The sequence below is a fragment of the Erinaceus europaeus genome, chromosome 17, assembly GCF_950295315.1.
Source record: "Erinaceus europaeus chromosome 17, mEriEur2.1, whole genome shotgun sequence".
In the NCBI taxonomy this organism is placed as follows: Eukaryota; Metazoa; Chordata; class Mammalia; order Eulipotyphla; family Erinaceidae; genus Erinaceus; species Erinaceus europaeus.
In genome coordinates this window covers 61,301,591-61,316,470 of record NC_080178.1, presented here as the reverse complement: position 1 = coordinate 61,316,470, position 14,880 = coordinate 61,301,591, and the positions used below count along the sequence as shown (strand labels likewise).

At 41.4% G+C, this 14,880-nt stretch overlaps 1 protein-coding gene across 1 annotated transcript in view; it reads left to right on the top strand.

The window, feature by feature from the left end:
- UVRAG (UV radiation resistance associated) overlaps positions 1-14,407 on the top strand; it is a 304,494-nt gene extending 290,087 nt beyond the window's left edge. The window contains exon 15 of the mRNA XM_007520229.3: positions 12,554-14,407. Coding sequence (XP_007520291.1) covers positions 12,554-13,256 — 703 coding nt within the window. The 3' untranslated portion in view covers positions 13,257-14,407. The remainder of the gene's footprint in view (positions 1-12,553) is intronic.
- Positions 14,408-14,880: the final 473 nt, after the last annotated feature.

Genomic DNA, 14,880 nt, shown 5'->3' with positions numbered 1-14,880 from the left:
TCCTGGTGTATAACCCAAGTCACAAGTACATTTACACTTCTGGCAAACACATTTTTGAAAAAGGTAAAAAGGGATAGGCCAATTAATTTAAGTAATATATTTTACTTAACCTCAATAAAATCAAGTCAACCTGTAATCAATAGTTTTAAAATTATTAAGATGTTCTACATTTCTTTTCTCACACTGAACCTTCTAAATGTAGTATGTGTTATAAGATAATACATACTAAATTTAATGTAAGTAAATTTATATAAGTATAAACTTATATAGCTCATTTAAAATCCAACTAGCCAGGGGTCAGGCAGCAGCGCAACAGGTTAAGCTCAAGAGCCACGTAAGGATCCCTGTTCGACTCCCCCCCCCCAACTTCCCACCTGCAGGGGGGTCGCTTCACAAGTGGTGAAGCAGGTCTGCAGGTGTGTGTCTTTCTCTCCACCTCTCTGTCTTCCCCTCCTCTCTCCATTTCTCTATCCTATCCAACAACAATGACATCAATAAAAACAATAATAATAACCACAACAATGATTTAAAAAAAAAAAAAAAAAACAACAGCAAGGGCAACAAAAGGGGAAAAAAATAGCCTCCAGGAGCAGTGGATTTATGGAGCAGGCACCAAGCCCCAGCAATAACTCTGGAGGCAAAAAGGAAATAAAATTTTTTTTTCTTATTGTCTTTATTTATTGGATAGAGACAGCCAGAAATTGAGGAGGGAGGGAGAGAGACAGAGAGACAGCTGCAGCTGCTTCACCACTCATGAAGCTTTCCCCCTGCAGGTGGGGACCAGGGGCTTGAACCTGGGTCCTTCACATTGTAACATGTGCTCTCAACCAGGTGTGCCACCACCCGGCCCCTTATACCAACAATAAGAAGGGTGCAACTCCACACAATTCCCACCACCAAATTCCATATCCCATCCCCTCCTCTCCCCTCCCCTGATAGCTTTCCTATTCTTTAACCCTCTGGAAGTATGGACCCAGGGTCATTGTGGGGTGCAGAAGGTGAAAGGTCTGATTTCTATAATTGCTTCCCCGATGAACATGGGTATTCCCCCTCCCCTCCTCCTCCTCCTTCTCCTCCTTCTTCCTGAGCCTGACATCTGATATGCAGGTTTACCAATATCATAGTAAAAGGAGGGTGTAGGAAACACCCTACCTGGTAGAATGCACACTTAACCATGCAAGAGGACACAGGCAATAAGAAAATGAAGAGAAAGAAAATTTTGTAGCAGTATTTTAATGGTCACATAATACTTTATCCTCTAGGTTCGCTATATTTGCCTTTAGTTTGATTTTTTTCATGGTATAAACAGTCATGTACTGTTTCAGCCTTCTCATTTTTTTTTTTTTGTTTTGTTTTTACAGTAACCTGTGTTTTTCAACATATAGCCAAGAGGGGAAGAAAACTAAAAATAAATTATTCCTCGAGTACAGCTAATTAAATCCATTTATTCATAAAGCATAAGTATTTTCACACTGTATCTAGTGTGTGTTCAGCATTACATTAGATCAGAACATGGAATCATGGGTTTCAAGAAAGAGAAACATTTTTAGAAAGCTAGGTAGCTCCTAAAAACACAAGACTTGATCTCACAGTTGTACTGCACAATCACTGTTTTATTTAGATAATTCTCCCTCTCTTTCTATCTCCCCCTCCATACACACACACCCTGCTGAACTCCCCATTCAAGGTGCAAATCAAATATGGCCTCTTCTGGTGAATCCTCCAGGCTCATCATCCACTTCCCCAGATTTTGTGAAGTCAGACTTCCAGTACCCAGACTGAAAAAAAGGAAGCCCCAGCACAGGCCAGAGGTCAGAGATAGAAAGGACACCCATGGCCAGAAGCCCATACAAAGTTCTACACTGTTGTGATTATGGGTAAACTCTGTCTTCTCTACTGGGGTAGGAACTACTTAGGGTTAGGAACCTTTATTCTCTGTATCTCTTCATTCCCAGAACCTAGCAGATTGCCAGGCAATAAATATGAACTTCATTCATATCCACTGAAATACTCATTGAAATCCAAGTGATATGAAGCATCAGTTGGAAGATACAGTTACAAGTGCTGCAGTAGTTCAGAGTTCAAAGAGATCACTTTTGATTGACATGGTTAAAGAGGGCTTAATGAAAGTGGCAGGACTTGCACTGGGCTTTGGAAGATGGACACTCTTAAATGAAAGGAGCAGAAAATCCATTTATAGATCTTGTACTAAGAGGTCTGTTTTTCAGGGAAGATTCTTTAACATGTGTTAAGTGACTGCAGATAAGTATCCTTCTAGATTTGAAATACTCCACTATGTTCCAAGAGTCTATAGAAGAGCAGCTGCCCATCAGAAGCCAACAAGGACAGCAGTAGAAATGGCCACTGACACTTTAGTGTGACTTTTCAGTTGAAGTTTAATTTATATATTTCTCCCTGTGTTTCAACTTTCAAGTTGTTTAAAAATCATTTTATTGTTATGATACTTATTCAGTGGTTCTTTGTGGATTGCAGTAGATAAGAATAAGTAATACTGGGTCTAGATGGTGTCCCAGTTGATAAAGTACATGTTACTATGTATGAGGACCTGGTTTCAAATCCCTGGTCTCCACCTGCAAAAGGGGAAGTTTCACTAGTGGTGGAGCAGGCTGCAGGTCGTTCTCCCTCTCTCCCTCTCTCTCTCTCTCTATCTCTCTTTCTCTCTCTCTTTACTTGTCTCTGTCTCTATCATAATTTTTTTAAAAAAATCTACCTAAATCAGTGGGTTCATCATGCAGGTACCTATCCCTAGTGATAAACCCTGATAACAAAAAAAAAAAAAAATTAAAAAAGAATGAGAAATATTCTGGTTTTATTTTTTTGATTTATTTATTATTAGATAGAAACAGAGAAATTGAGAGAGGCGAGGGAAAGATGCAGAGAGACACCTGCAGCTCTGCCTCACCATTCATGAAGCTTTCCCCCTGCAGGTGAGGGCCCCGAAGAAGTATTCTAACCAATATCTAATGCCTGTTGCAGGAAACCAGTTACTTTTCTAAAGCACTGACTGCATCACTCATTTAATACATGTGATCCCCCAGGACAACCCTATGAGTTAAGACCTATGATCTCTCTTCTCACACGTAAGAAGAATGTGAGTGGGAGTCAGGCGATAGCGCAGCGGCTTAAGCGCAAAGCACAAAGACCGGCGTAAGGATCCTGGTTTGAGCCCCCGGTTCCCCACCTGCAGGCGACTCACTTCACAGGCAGTGAAGCAGGTCTGCAGGTGTCTATCTTTCTCTCCCCCTCTCTGTCTCCCCTCCTCTCTCCATTTCTCTCTGTCCTATCCAACAACAACATCAGTAACAGCAACAATAATGACTACAACAATGAAACAAGGGCAACAAAAGGGAATAAATATTTTAAAGAAGAAGAAGAAGAGTGTGAGTATGCAGGCACAGAGGGCTAGAATAATTTAAAAATAATATAGCCACCAAATGGAGGAACAAAGATTTGGACCTAGGCAGAATAGCTTTAGCCTGCTACTTTTAGTTATTTTCCAATTTTCTCTCTCTCTCTCTCTCTCTCTCTCTCACACACACACACACACACACACACACACACACACACACACCTTGACTAAAGCACTGTAAGTCTGTAATGACTTAGATAAGGAGAAGGAACCTAAACATGGCCTACAGGCTTCTGTGTGGTCTGGACCATCTTCCTCTCTAGCCCTATCTTCTGCCATGCTTCTCTTCACCCAGTGACCTTTTGGGCCCTCAAACATTGTCCTTTCTCTTGATTTAGGATCTTGGCATGTGCTGTTCCTTTTGCCTAGCACAACCCACTCTACATAGTGGAGACTCCCACTAAACCTTTGAATCTTGGCCTTAAAAAGTATCAGTTCTGTTACAAACTCTCTTACTCCATGTTCTCTCCCCACGGCTTAAGTCATTGATTACCATTTCGTATTTAGGTCTACAATTCTGTGGCGAGTGTCTGTCCTCTCCCACCACAAGGTAAACTCCATAAAAGCAGGAGCTCTTGCTTTTCTGTTTTCAATCATTGTATCTCCAGATCTAGCACAGTATATGGTGTATAGTCAACACTCGGCATCTGTTGAGGGAGTAAAGAGTTTTGTTAGCATGTCCTTTTACTATAAGTCAGTGGGGAGACAGCATAACAGTTATGCAGAAAGACTTTTATGCCTGAGGCACCAAAGCCCCCAGGTCCAATCTCAAGTACCACCAGAAGCCAGAGTTTAGCAGGGCTCTGGTTAAAAAAAAAAAAAAGGAAAGAAAAGAAAAAAATATATATATATGTATATAACATTTCACTTTATATTAGGATGACAAAAATGAGGTTCCCAAAAAATATCCCACAGCCTCAATCTCCTACTGAGCAGTGATGAAGTAGTGGCTGACAGTAATCCAAATACTTCTAAAACCCCCAGCATCTGTAGAGATGATGCAGAGGAATCCACTTTTTTTTTTCCTCCAGGGTTATTGCTGGGGCTTGGTGCCTGCACCATGAAACCATTACTTCTGGAGGCTATCCCCCCCCTTTTTTGTTGCCCTTGTTTTTTTAATCGTTGTTGTGGATATTGTTATTGTTGTTATTGATGTTGTTGTTGGATAGGACAGAGAGAAATGGAAAGAGGGGGGAATACAGAGAGGGGGAGAAAAAGGTAGACACCTGCAGACCTGCTTCACTGCTTGTGAAGCGTCCCACCCCTGCAGGTAGGGAGCCGGGGGCTCAAACTGGAATCCTTACACCTGTCCTTGTGCTTCACGCCATATGCACTTAACCTGCTGCTCTATAGCCTGCTCTGAAGCCCCAAGGTCCAGCTCATGTCAGAGCCGATTAGAAATGTAGCGGTAGGGGCCAGGTGGTAGGGACCTGGTTGTGCGCACATGTTACAACGCCCAAGGACCCAGGTTCGATCCCCTGGTCCCCACCTGGAGGGGGAAAGCTTCACAAGTGGTGAAGCAGGGCTGCAGGTATCTCTGTGTCTCTCTCCCTATCACCCCATTCCCTCTTTATTTCCACCTGTCTCTATCCAATAAATACATAAAGATATTTTTTTTAAAAAAGAAAAGGAAAAAGGAAAAAAAAAATGCAGCGTTAGTTCACCTCCTGTAGTAGCTTCCAGAGACTTCATTTCAACTGTGTCACTTCCCTCTACAGTCTGGTGCTCTGTTTAGGGGTGGGTGTGGATGTGTGTGTGTGTGTACACATACACCCAGTTTTCCGATTCTGAAAGGGTTTCCCAGCCGTAGCTTTCATGTCCTTCTCACCATCCTCTGATGCTGGGTCTTGAGAGACTGCTGTCCCCTGGCAGCCTGGCCAAGGTGGGTACTCCTTACCTGTGTTTAGCACAAGCATTTTATTAGCCCCATGTCTCAGGTGCTGTCCAGACACTCACAGGTCCCCAGATACCCACCACCCCCTTTTTCTGTTTCTGCAGACCATTTTACAGTCCTCATAATGTTTGTTGCCTGGCTGTGCTTTTGTGGATTGTATTGTGATTTCTTTGGCAGGGTCACTCACTACTTCTCATACAGCCTGGCCTCGACATGGGCTCCTGGCCATCGATACCCCTTCTCTCTGATCCCGGGCAAAGAGACTCCCTTTTCCATTCTGGGCTCTCAGGTCATAATGCCTGGGGAAATAGATTTCCTCAGCACTTTGTTTTGCTATTAGTTTGTGGAACTTTCTCTTTCACAAATTCATCTTTCCATCAGTACTCAATTTAAATAAAATCTAAAAGCTCCCTTGTTCCTTCTACCTTTTTTAACTCTGTTTTTATTTCGTCAGACTTTGGCAGGAAACCTTCCAAGCAGAGCCTCAGGGGAAATGACCACTGGCACTGATTCCCACCTAGGCTTTGGGCCCAGGGTTGTTTGTATTTTTATTTTGCTTCTTTTTGACACCCAGTGCAAAGCTGAAGCACTTTCCCTTCTCTGGTAATGGGGAGAGGCCTCTAGTTTGCATACTTACAACTAACTATTAACCCTCAGGCAGCCTCCTGGAAGATAACTAGTTGTTTAAGCTATCGTCCCAAAAGGAGACTCTACAGCTCTGTACTTCTGCTTGATCTGAGAGAAGAGGGAGAAAGATAAAGGCCGCCCTTTGCTGGCCTTTGAAAAGGATAGTAGCTTAATTTATGGAGGCTGTTTTTTTTTTCTGGAAAAAAATATAATTTTATGTCATAATTTCTTAGCTGCCAAAAGATGTAATACTACCTCAGCTCTATCTTGGCAGCCTGCTTTTGGCACTCTGTGCAGCCCTTGTCGTTGCTCTGCACCATTTAAGCAATAATCTTTAAGAAGGTGAGAAACTATTCTTGCTCCTTAGCACCGTTGACATGATATTGGCTCAGAGCAATAGAGAGCGCTTCGAACATCTCTAATGGCCGAAAACCAACTCAAACACCTCTATGGAGGGGTCTCACTATCATGAGGTCATAGCTTGCCAGAAAGGGGAGAGTGAGAGAGAAAAGAAGATCAAATGTTGTTTTAAAGTTTCTCCTTCCTCTCTCTCTCTCTGTCTCTCTCTCTTCTTTTAAAGTATTCTTATTCCACGATGTTGTAGCTGTAGACTTTGGACAGGATCCAGGCAATCGAGATTTAGCATTTTGACCAGCTGCGATCTGGTTATGGTCCTCTGAGGAAACATTTTGTAGGCGGGAAAGACACATATTTAAGACTGTGAACTATACTTGTCCCTCCTGCTTCACAGTGTCAAGCCTGGCTGTGGACAGATAAAACAATCACAACTGAATCTGAAAAGAGAATGGAATGGGGGGTGGTGAGGCCTTCAAAGCAAGCTTTAAGAACTCTCTCTTAGTGTGCTAAATCTTTGTTTTTATTTTCCTTGGTTTTATTTTCCCCTAAGTTACCACACATGTCATTTAATGTCAGGATGGATATGTTTATAATTCATACTTAAAATAATGAGAGCATAATAAATCATTCAGAGCCTCCCCCCCCCAAAAAAAAAAAAAAAAACCACACAAGCTTAATGTAGACAAGAAAAGAAGGGAAAGGTGCCAAGCTGCTTACTTGACCTAAAAATTACACTGATTTTCACTTCTCCCCCACAATAAAAGTAGAGATGAAAAGTAGGTGTTTGGGTGGCTTAGAGATTAGTAAGGAGAGAAAAACTAACAGTCAGACTACCTCTGTTAAACCAGTTAGTTGTCTTGTGAACTTGGGCAAGTTATTTTATTTTTTAATTATCTTTATTTATTGGATAGAGACAGCTAGAAATCAAGAGGGAAGGGGGTGATAGAAACAGAGAGACACCTGCAGCACTGCTTCACCACTCGCAAAGCTTTCCCCCTGCAGGTGGGGACTAGAGGCTTGAACTCTGGTCCTTGCACATTGTAATACGTCTGCTCAACCAGGTGCGCCACCACCCAGCCCCAAGCGCAAGTTCTTTTAAGCCTCAGTTTCTCTACCTATAAAATGCTGATATTGTTGATAATACTTCACAGACATGAGAGAGTCATATAGACCGTATCTGATGCTGCTAGCAAAATGTCTACTTCATAGCATTTCATAAGTGTTCACTGCTATTACTATTACTAAGTTTAGGAGTATTTAACTACATATCTCGCAAAGACTTATAGTTGGCACCTCATTTAACCCTTACTGTATCGTCAGTTAAGTGGATGTGCCCACTTTCTGTGTTAAAATGGTGAGATGGTCACCAGTTCCCCATATTTTATTATCATGGCGCTACAGCTGGATGTCTGGAATACTGGGGGAGGGGGGGTGCAGAGAAGAAGTGTAGGCACATTTTGGATCAGAGTAGTGTCTTCTGTTTTGGTTTGGTTTTTTTCACCAGGACTTCAGTGCTCTAGGCTGATTGGTTTTTGTTTGTTTGTTTATTTTGTTGTTTTTGTTTTCAGATAGAAAGAGAGAGAGAGAGATCACAGCACTAAAGTCCCCCAATGTTGTAGAAGCTGGGGGCTCAACCCCAGACACTCCCATGACAAAACAGACACCTTTCCAGGTGAGCTGTCTCACCACTGTGAGCAGAGCTTTCTGACCTTGTTTCCTCTCCCACAGCTTTTTCTGGAAAAGGAGGCTATCCCTTCAGGCAATACAAGCACCAGGAAGAGAATGGGAAAGTGGTGGGAGCGAGGGTGATGGCGCAGGTGACCTAGGTCCTCCCTGTCTTCTGTGCTGGCTTCATGGCATAGCTTGTGTATAATGGTTGTAAATATGCCAAATAGGGAACTCGTCTGGTAGGTTGGTAAAATCAAAAAAAGAATGGGAAAAAAAGAAAGAAAAAAAATTTTTCAAGTTTAATTCATACAGGGGAAAAAATGGTGCATGGAGTTTTAGGGACAACCAGAATATACCTTCAAGGATTCTGGGAAGCCTTGCATCCCTAAACATCTGGTAGATCGTGAGAACCATCAGTTTGAGTGTTTCTGTTTTATCCAGAGCCTTCCTCACCCCCATGGCCTCAAGAGAAGAGGAAAGCCTAAAATGATATTTCACACTGGGCAGAATAAGTCTTTTGATTGATTTATTACTTTTCTCCCACCTTCTAAGCTCTGTTACATTGGCCTTCATCCTCTCTCTGCTTCTTGCCACTAGCTCTCTGATGTGCTGAAGTGGAGGCCGTGGTGGGTGGGAAAAGTTCTGCTTTAAATTGTCTCCACAGGAGAAAATGCTAGAAGGAAGGAGAAATAGACTGGTTTTTCCTCTACTGTCTACTACCCTGTCTTCCTGTCTGAGACACTCATGCCTGTGGACCTCTGATTAGCCCTTCTGTGAAATGGGGATAAGACATTGGAATCCAAAGGCCTTGGAAGCTAAGAATTATAACAATCACAGCAACCACCTTAAAACTACTGGCTGCCCTCAGTATCTAGGCCAGATATTCTACCATAATCCAATGTTCTCTTTGACATAGGAGAAAATTGGAGCACAGAGAAGACAAGACTGCTCACAACCATATAACTGATCAGTGATGAGTGTGACCTCAGATAACAACTCCAAATAGAGGGGACCGGGACCATGGTAGCACAGTTAGTAAAACGAGGACTTTGACATCCTTTCTCATCAGCATGCCCTCTCAGATAAAACTGAAGAGATCAGCAAAAGGTGACTAAAAAAGTAAATAAGTATGCAGAGAAAAAGGATTGAATTGCCTTCATTTAAAGAGAACAGAGAAGATGTGAGCCAGCAGAAATGACTTTTTTTTTGTTTATTTTCCCTTTTGTTGCCCTTGTTGTTTTTCATTGTTGTTGTAGTTATTATTGTTGTATTGTTGTAGTTATTGATATCGTCATTGTTAGGACAAAAAGAAATGGAGAGAGAGGGAGAGAAAGACGACACCTATAGACTTGCTTCACTGCCTGTGAAGCAGCTCCCTGTAGGTGGGGAGCCAGGGGTTCGAACCGGGATCCTTATGCCAGTCCTTGTGCTTTGCGCCATCTGCGCTTAACCTGCTGCACTACCACTTGACTCCCCAGAAATGACTTTAAACCAGACTGTTCTCCTTGACCCCTGAACTCCAAACAACTGGTTTCTCCCTGAATCCACAATTGTTTGTGACCCTAGGATATCCTTTTTTTTTTTTTCTACTTGTAGCACAAGGTTTATTAAGTCATTTAACAGTTCCTGATGTGGTTCAGTTACTCAACAGCCTGTGTGCATTTCACTAAGCCATGGCCTAGTAAATTTGCAATTATAGTATCTTTGGGTTGTTGTTTTTTAATAAATTTCTTTTAATTGCAGCATTAAACCACAGATGTTGTGTTTCCAGGTTTGCAGTCTGGACCTAAGCCAAGCTAGAAGAGTCATTCATTCAAGGCAGACAGCTCGTGGGGAGACTGTGCAGTGCACTGAAGGCTCAGTCGAGTGGCTTAAATCTCAGGCTCTGCCCACTCCCACACCTTCCCCCAAGTCTGTGCCTTAGAACACACTGAGACCTTTGGCCAGAGTGGAAGTCAAAGAAACGTTACCAAATTTCCTTTGACAACCTCTCATTCCCGAAACACCTACGTTAATGCTAGTTGTTTCTAAGAGCAGAAGTTCCATATACATTATTCATCACGACTTAATTAAGTACTAATTTCATTTGATGAGTTAATTGTCAACAGCCTTTAAAACGTGGTCATATAATTAGCAAGACCATGCTTCAACTTCTCCAATCTAGATTCTAAATGACAAATCATGAAGCCAGACTGTAATCAGACAGAATCTTGAACCTTCTAGACATTCTCTTTTGACCTATTATTTATCTTTTTAATTCCTACCTTTCTCTTTTTAGGCATTAATTGAGATAAAGTACTCCTCTTCTCTTTTCTTTATAAAAATTTAGCTTGTACTAAAATGTATAGTGGAGGCTCCTTCTGAAAACCTGTTAAATTCGATAATCAGAATTATTTGTTAAATATCTATGCTTTATGGCCTCCCATTCTTTATCATTTTATTGGGAGCATAATGGTTTACAGAACTGGTGTTGGCACATGGATCTAGTTCCTTATCTCCCTATAGTAGGTGTCTAATTGTATGAGTTTAAAAATGCCCTAAATCTATAAAAATAAGGGGTAATTGAAGTATGATATTCCATTCAAAGGAGCAAGCATCTAGAATTGTTTGGTAAGAGATTTTAATAATACCCAACAGCAGGATACAGAATTATTATATGCAAACATACCATATGCACAACTGAGGTTTCTTTGGGTTTGTTCTTATTGCTGTTTTGAATTTTGCTCTTTTTTTTTCCCCCTAGTGGGAAGGTGCCAAGGATTCAGCCTCATACATAAGGAAAATATCCAAAACTAATGGTGGTTATTTGATAATAAGAGACTTATGAGTGATTATTTTTTATGGTTTACATATTTTGAGTTTCCCAAGGAGTATAAATTATTATAATAATTTAAAATGTGTGTGTGTTTGTATATGTTTTAACATAATTATTCAATGCTTCAGCTGTTTAGAACCTAACTATCTTAAAAATCTGGAATGTTGTTAAAATCCTGGAACTAATGACTAATTCTGGGCAGCCAAAACCAACATTACAAAATTCATATAATCAAAAAGCATTTTGAGCCCAGTACATCTATTGGCCATCAGTCAAATTCTGTTTACTCTTACTTTGCACATAATTCTCGGGCCATCAAAGTTAGGTGACGAGCAAGTCGGAAGCAAACGTGTAGGAGGGTAGGGGAGGCTGCTGGAAGCACCCTGGCAGCCAGATGAAGGACATAAGTTTAGACTTAAGGGTCTGAGAAACAGACTACTGAAACCTTGCAGTCCCTTTCCTTTGTAAAGCATGTTCATGTCAGTGGCCCAGAATGATCAAGAAACCCTTTTTGTTCAACTTGGTTTGGGGGATTTTTTTTTTCAGGGGAGAGGTTCCTTTTTCTTTCTTTTAGATAGAGGTGGGAGATACTGCTTCACTGCTCATGAAGCTTCCCCGACTGCATGGGGGGTGCTTAAAGCCAGTTCCTCGCACTCATCCCTTTAGTTTGTTCTTTTTAAGATTATAAGACAGGTTTCTATTAAAAAAAAAAAAATTAGACCACAAAAATGTCCGAAAGACTTTTACTGAACATGGCTGAAAATGGAGGCGAGACAAAATATGGTGATTAAGAAGTAAACATTAGGGGGTGAAGAGGGCACCCTGCAGAGTACACACAAGGACCTGTATTCAAATGTTTGGTCTCCATCTGCATGGAGGAAGCTTCACAAGCAGTGCGGTAGTCCTGAAGGGTCTCAATCTGATATATATATATGTATATATATATATATACATACATACATATATATATATATATATATATATATATATATATATATATATCCATCCTTTTCCCATTTCAGTTTCTCTCTGTCCTATCAAGTAAAAGGGGGGGGTAGATGTAAACATTAGGTAAGTGTCTTATTGTCTACCCATAGTTCTGAAGAAAACACATTTTACTGCTACATGAGCTTTTCAAATTGTACCTGATGCTGTTGTTGCCTAGACTCTCCTTGAAATTCAAGGGATTTCTCACAGCAATAAACTACTGGTCTACTTCCATGGTTCCATATTTGCCCCATGATGTGACTAGTGATGTGACATCACTTTCATGAGTCATTATTTGAGTTTGGCCTCACTACTTAGTGCCTTGCAAAGATAGCATTGACAAGTCACTTAATATCCCTGACAAATGAGATTGCCTGAATTATGAAGATAAAATGAGACCCATATTAAAAACAAAATAAGGATTGACAGCCCCTCAGACTGTGAAGTTGATTCCCTCCTTCACTTACATTCCTTTCCAAATCTAACTCCTTCTGGCCACTTCAGGTCTTCCTAGTATAACATGGTTTCCATGGCCTATCCTGCCCTGAGGTCACTCCTCGGTAGCTTTCAGTGTCTTATATCCATGAAGAAAGCTCCCAGATTTAAGCCTAGAATCTCCCGTGTTGTTTCTTGCATACAGACTCTACAGTTAATACTCATATTGGTTATTACAAAGCCTGATTATCTCCACCTTCATTTTGCTGTCACTGGATATAGAAGGCTTAAGCTGAGTTTTGAAGTTGGAAGTAACTTCTCATTTTTGTTTGTCTTCCAGCGACAGACATCACACCTCCAGTGCAATCCCTGTTCCCAAGAGACAAAGCACCGTATTTGGGGGCACAGATCTGGGCTTCTCTGGGGGGATCCCGTCACCAGACAAAGGACACCGAAAACGGGCCAGCTCAGATAATGAGAGACTACAGTACAAATCTCCTCCTCCTAGTTACAGCTCAGCCTCAACCCAGCCCATGCCCACCATCCCCAATACAGGCGAGTCTGAGAGGAAGGCGACATCTCTGTCTTCCTCCCTAGATACGTGCTTGGACTTCTCCAAAGAAAACAAAAACAAGGGAATCAATTTGGGCGAAAGCTTAAATGGAGGTCCAGTGAGTGTGCACACTAGCCAAGACCAGGGAGAAACCCTCTCGGGGCATCCAGCTACAGTCAATGGCTCCCTCCTTCCCAGTGAGCAGGCTAGCTCTTCAGGTGTCCAGCTTCCAGCTGAGTTCCATCATGCCTCCAACACTGAGCTCTGCTGTGCCGTGGAGCAAGCTGAAGAAATCATCGGGATGGAAGCCACAGGTTTCACCTCAGGTGATCAGCTAGAAGCCTTCAGCTGCATCCCAGTGGATAGTGCTGTGGCAGTGGAGTGTGATGAACAAGTCCTGGGGGAATTTGAAGAGTTCTCCCGAAGAATCTATGCACTGAATGAAAATGTATCCAGCTTCCGCCGGCCACGCAGGAGTTCTGACAAGTGAAGAGAGCAGACGGACCAGAACAAAATGAAGATGAAGCTGCACTGGTTACCCTTTGTAACAGTTATGACCCAAAGTGAATATTAGTGGAGGATATTCCTCATGAAGACAGACTCAAGAAAGGACTCAGGATCCTTGTGTAGCTATGGGCCAGACCAAGTTAGATTTTGCTTGTAAGATTTGTATTTTAGGCCTGATGATTGTGTTAAGGCAAGGTTGTTCTAGCTTGAGCCACCTCATAGGTATCTGTCTGCTCTTTTAATTTACATTTCTATGTAATCCTAAGAGGGAAGATGATAATATATAAATAATATAAAGAACTCACCTTCCATTTCTTGTAGGCATTTCCCTCTCACCACAGTTTATAAAACTTGGGGGGAAATTCACTATCTAGGAAAAGGTTCCATTTGGTTGATGAAGAAGAAGCACAATGGTTTCCTCATGCCCGGCCCATCTGTTCCTGTTTCCAGAATCCAGTGGCCTGATAGGTGCCACAACTGGCCCATTCATATCAGGCAGTTTCCACACCTAGAAAGCTGAAGGAGTGAGAGGCTCTTTAGTGCAGGAGGCAAGACCTTCCCCCTCCTCTAGTCAGCAATACCCTTCAGGGAAACTTCACATGAGATTAAAAAAAAAAAAAAAACCCTCAGGTGTGTCTCCCAGGGGGTTGTCAGAGACAATTATAGTCAGATACAATTATTATAGTCAAATGGCATCCAATCCTGTTTAGGAGGTCACCATTTTTATGGAGCATATGCTGCAATCAAGCTAGACATCAGGCTTTCTGGCAACACATTCACTAGACAAAAAGAAAAAAACAACATATATAATACCCATGTTAATTTATTAAATTTTAGTTGGAAAGAAAGGCATTGACTATGATGAAAAGTGGAGTCAGGCTGTGTCCAATACACAAACTGCAAGTCAGTTGAGATAGTTGGATTAAAAAGCAAAGAATATTACTGGTGTGTGTGCAATTGCATAAATATTAAATTATGTTTTGTCATCCAGTTGTCATTCCTGGAACTCAGATTTTATTTGCTGTTGCTTTATACGTTATTTACCCAAGGATATCACCTCAGGGTTGCAAGCTCTTTAAGGAAATTTATCCATATATCCATGTATTATATAGAAAAAATAAAAACTGAATTTACTTCTCTTGACCTGATTAATTTTCCCCCAGCTTTGAAATTCCTCTTGAGCCTACTTCTCGGTGTGTTCCCTTATGGCAGGGCTAGCCTGAACAAACATCATGGCTGGATCTAAGCGGATGTTGACTCCATTCCACCTTGAGCATAGCAACGCAAACACCTTCTTCGGCGTAGTCTCTACTTGCTACATTTCTCCTCCATGACAACTTAACTCATCAGTATCATCCTTTGTACATGTTTGTCCAGACACTCCTGATCTCTGTCTTCATTTATAGCTTCATTGTTAAACAGAATAGTTTTTTTTTCCATGTTGAAAACTCACAGAATCATTACATGAGCGACATACACAAGCTGCAAGCAATTAAAAGCTTTTCGTTGATCTGAAGAAATCCATCTTATTCCACATAAAGAGGAGAGAGTACTAACCTGGTTCAAAAGTAATCCATAGAGTCCTCTGCTTCTCTGCAGTATGTTAT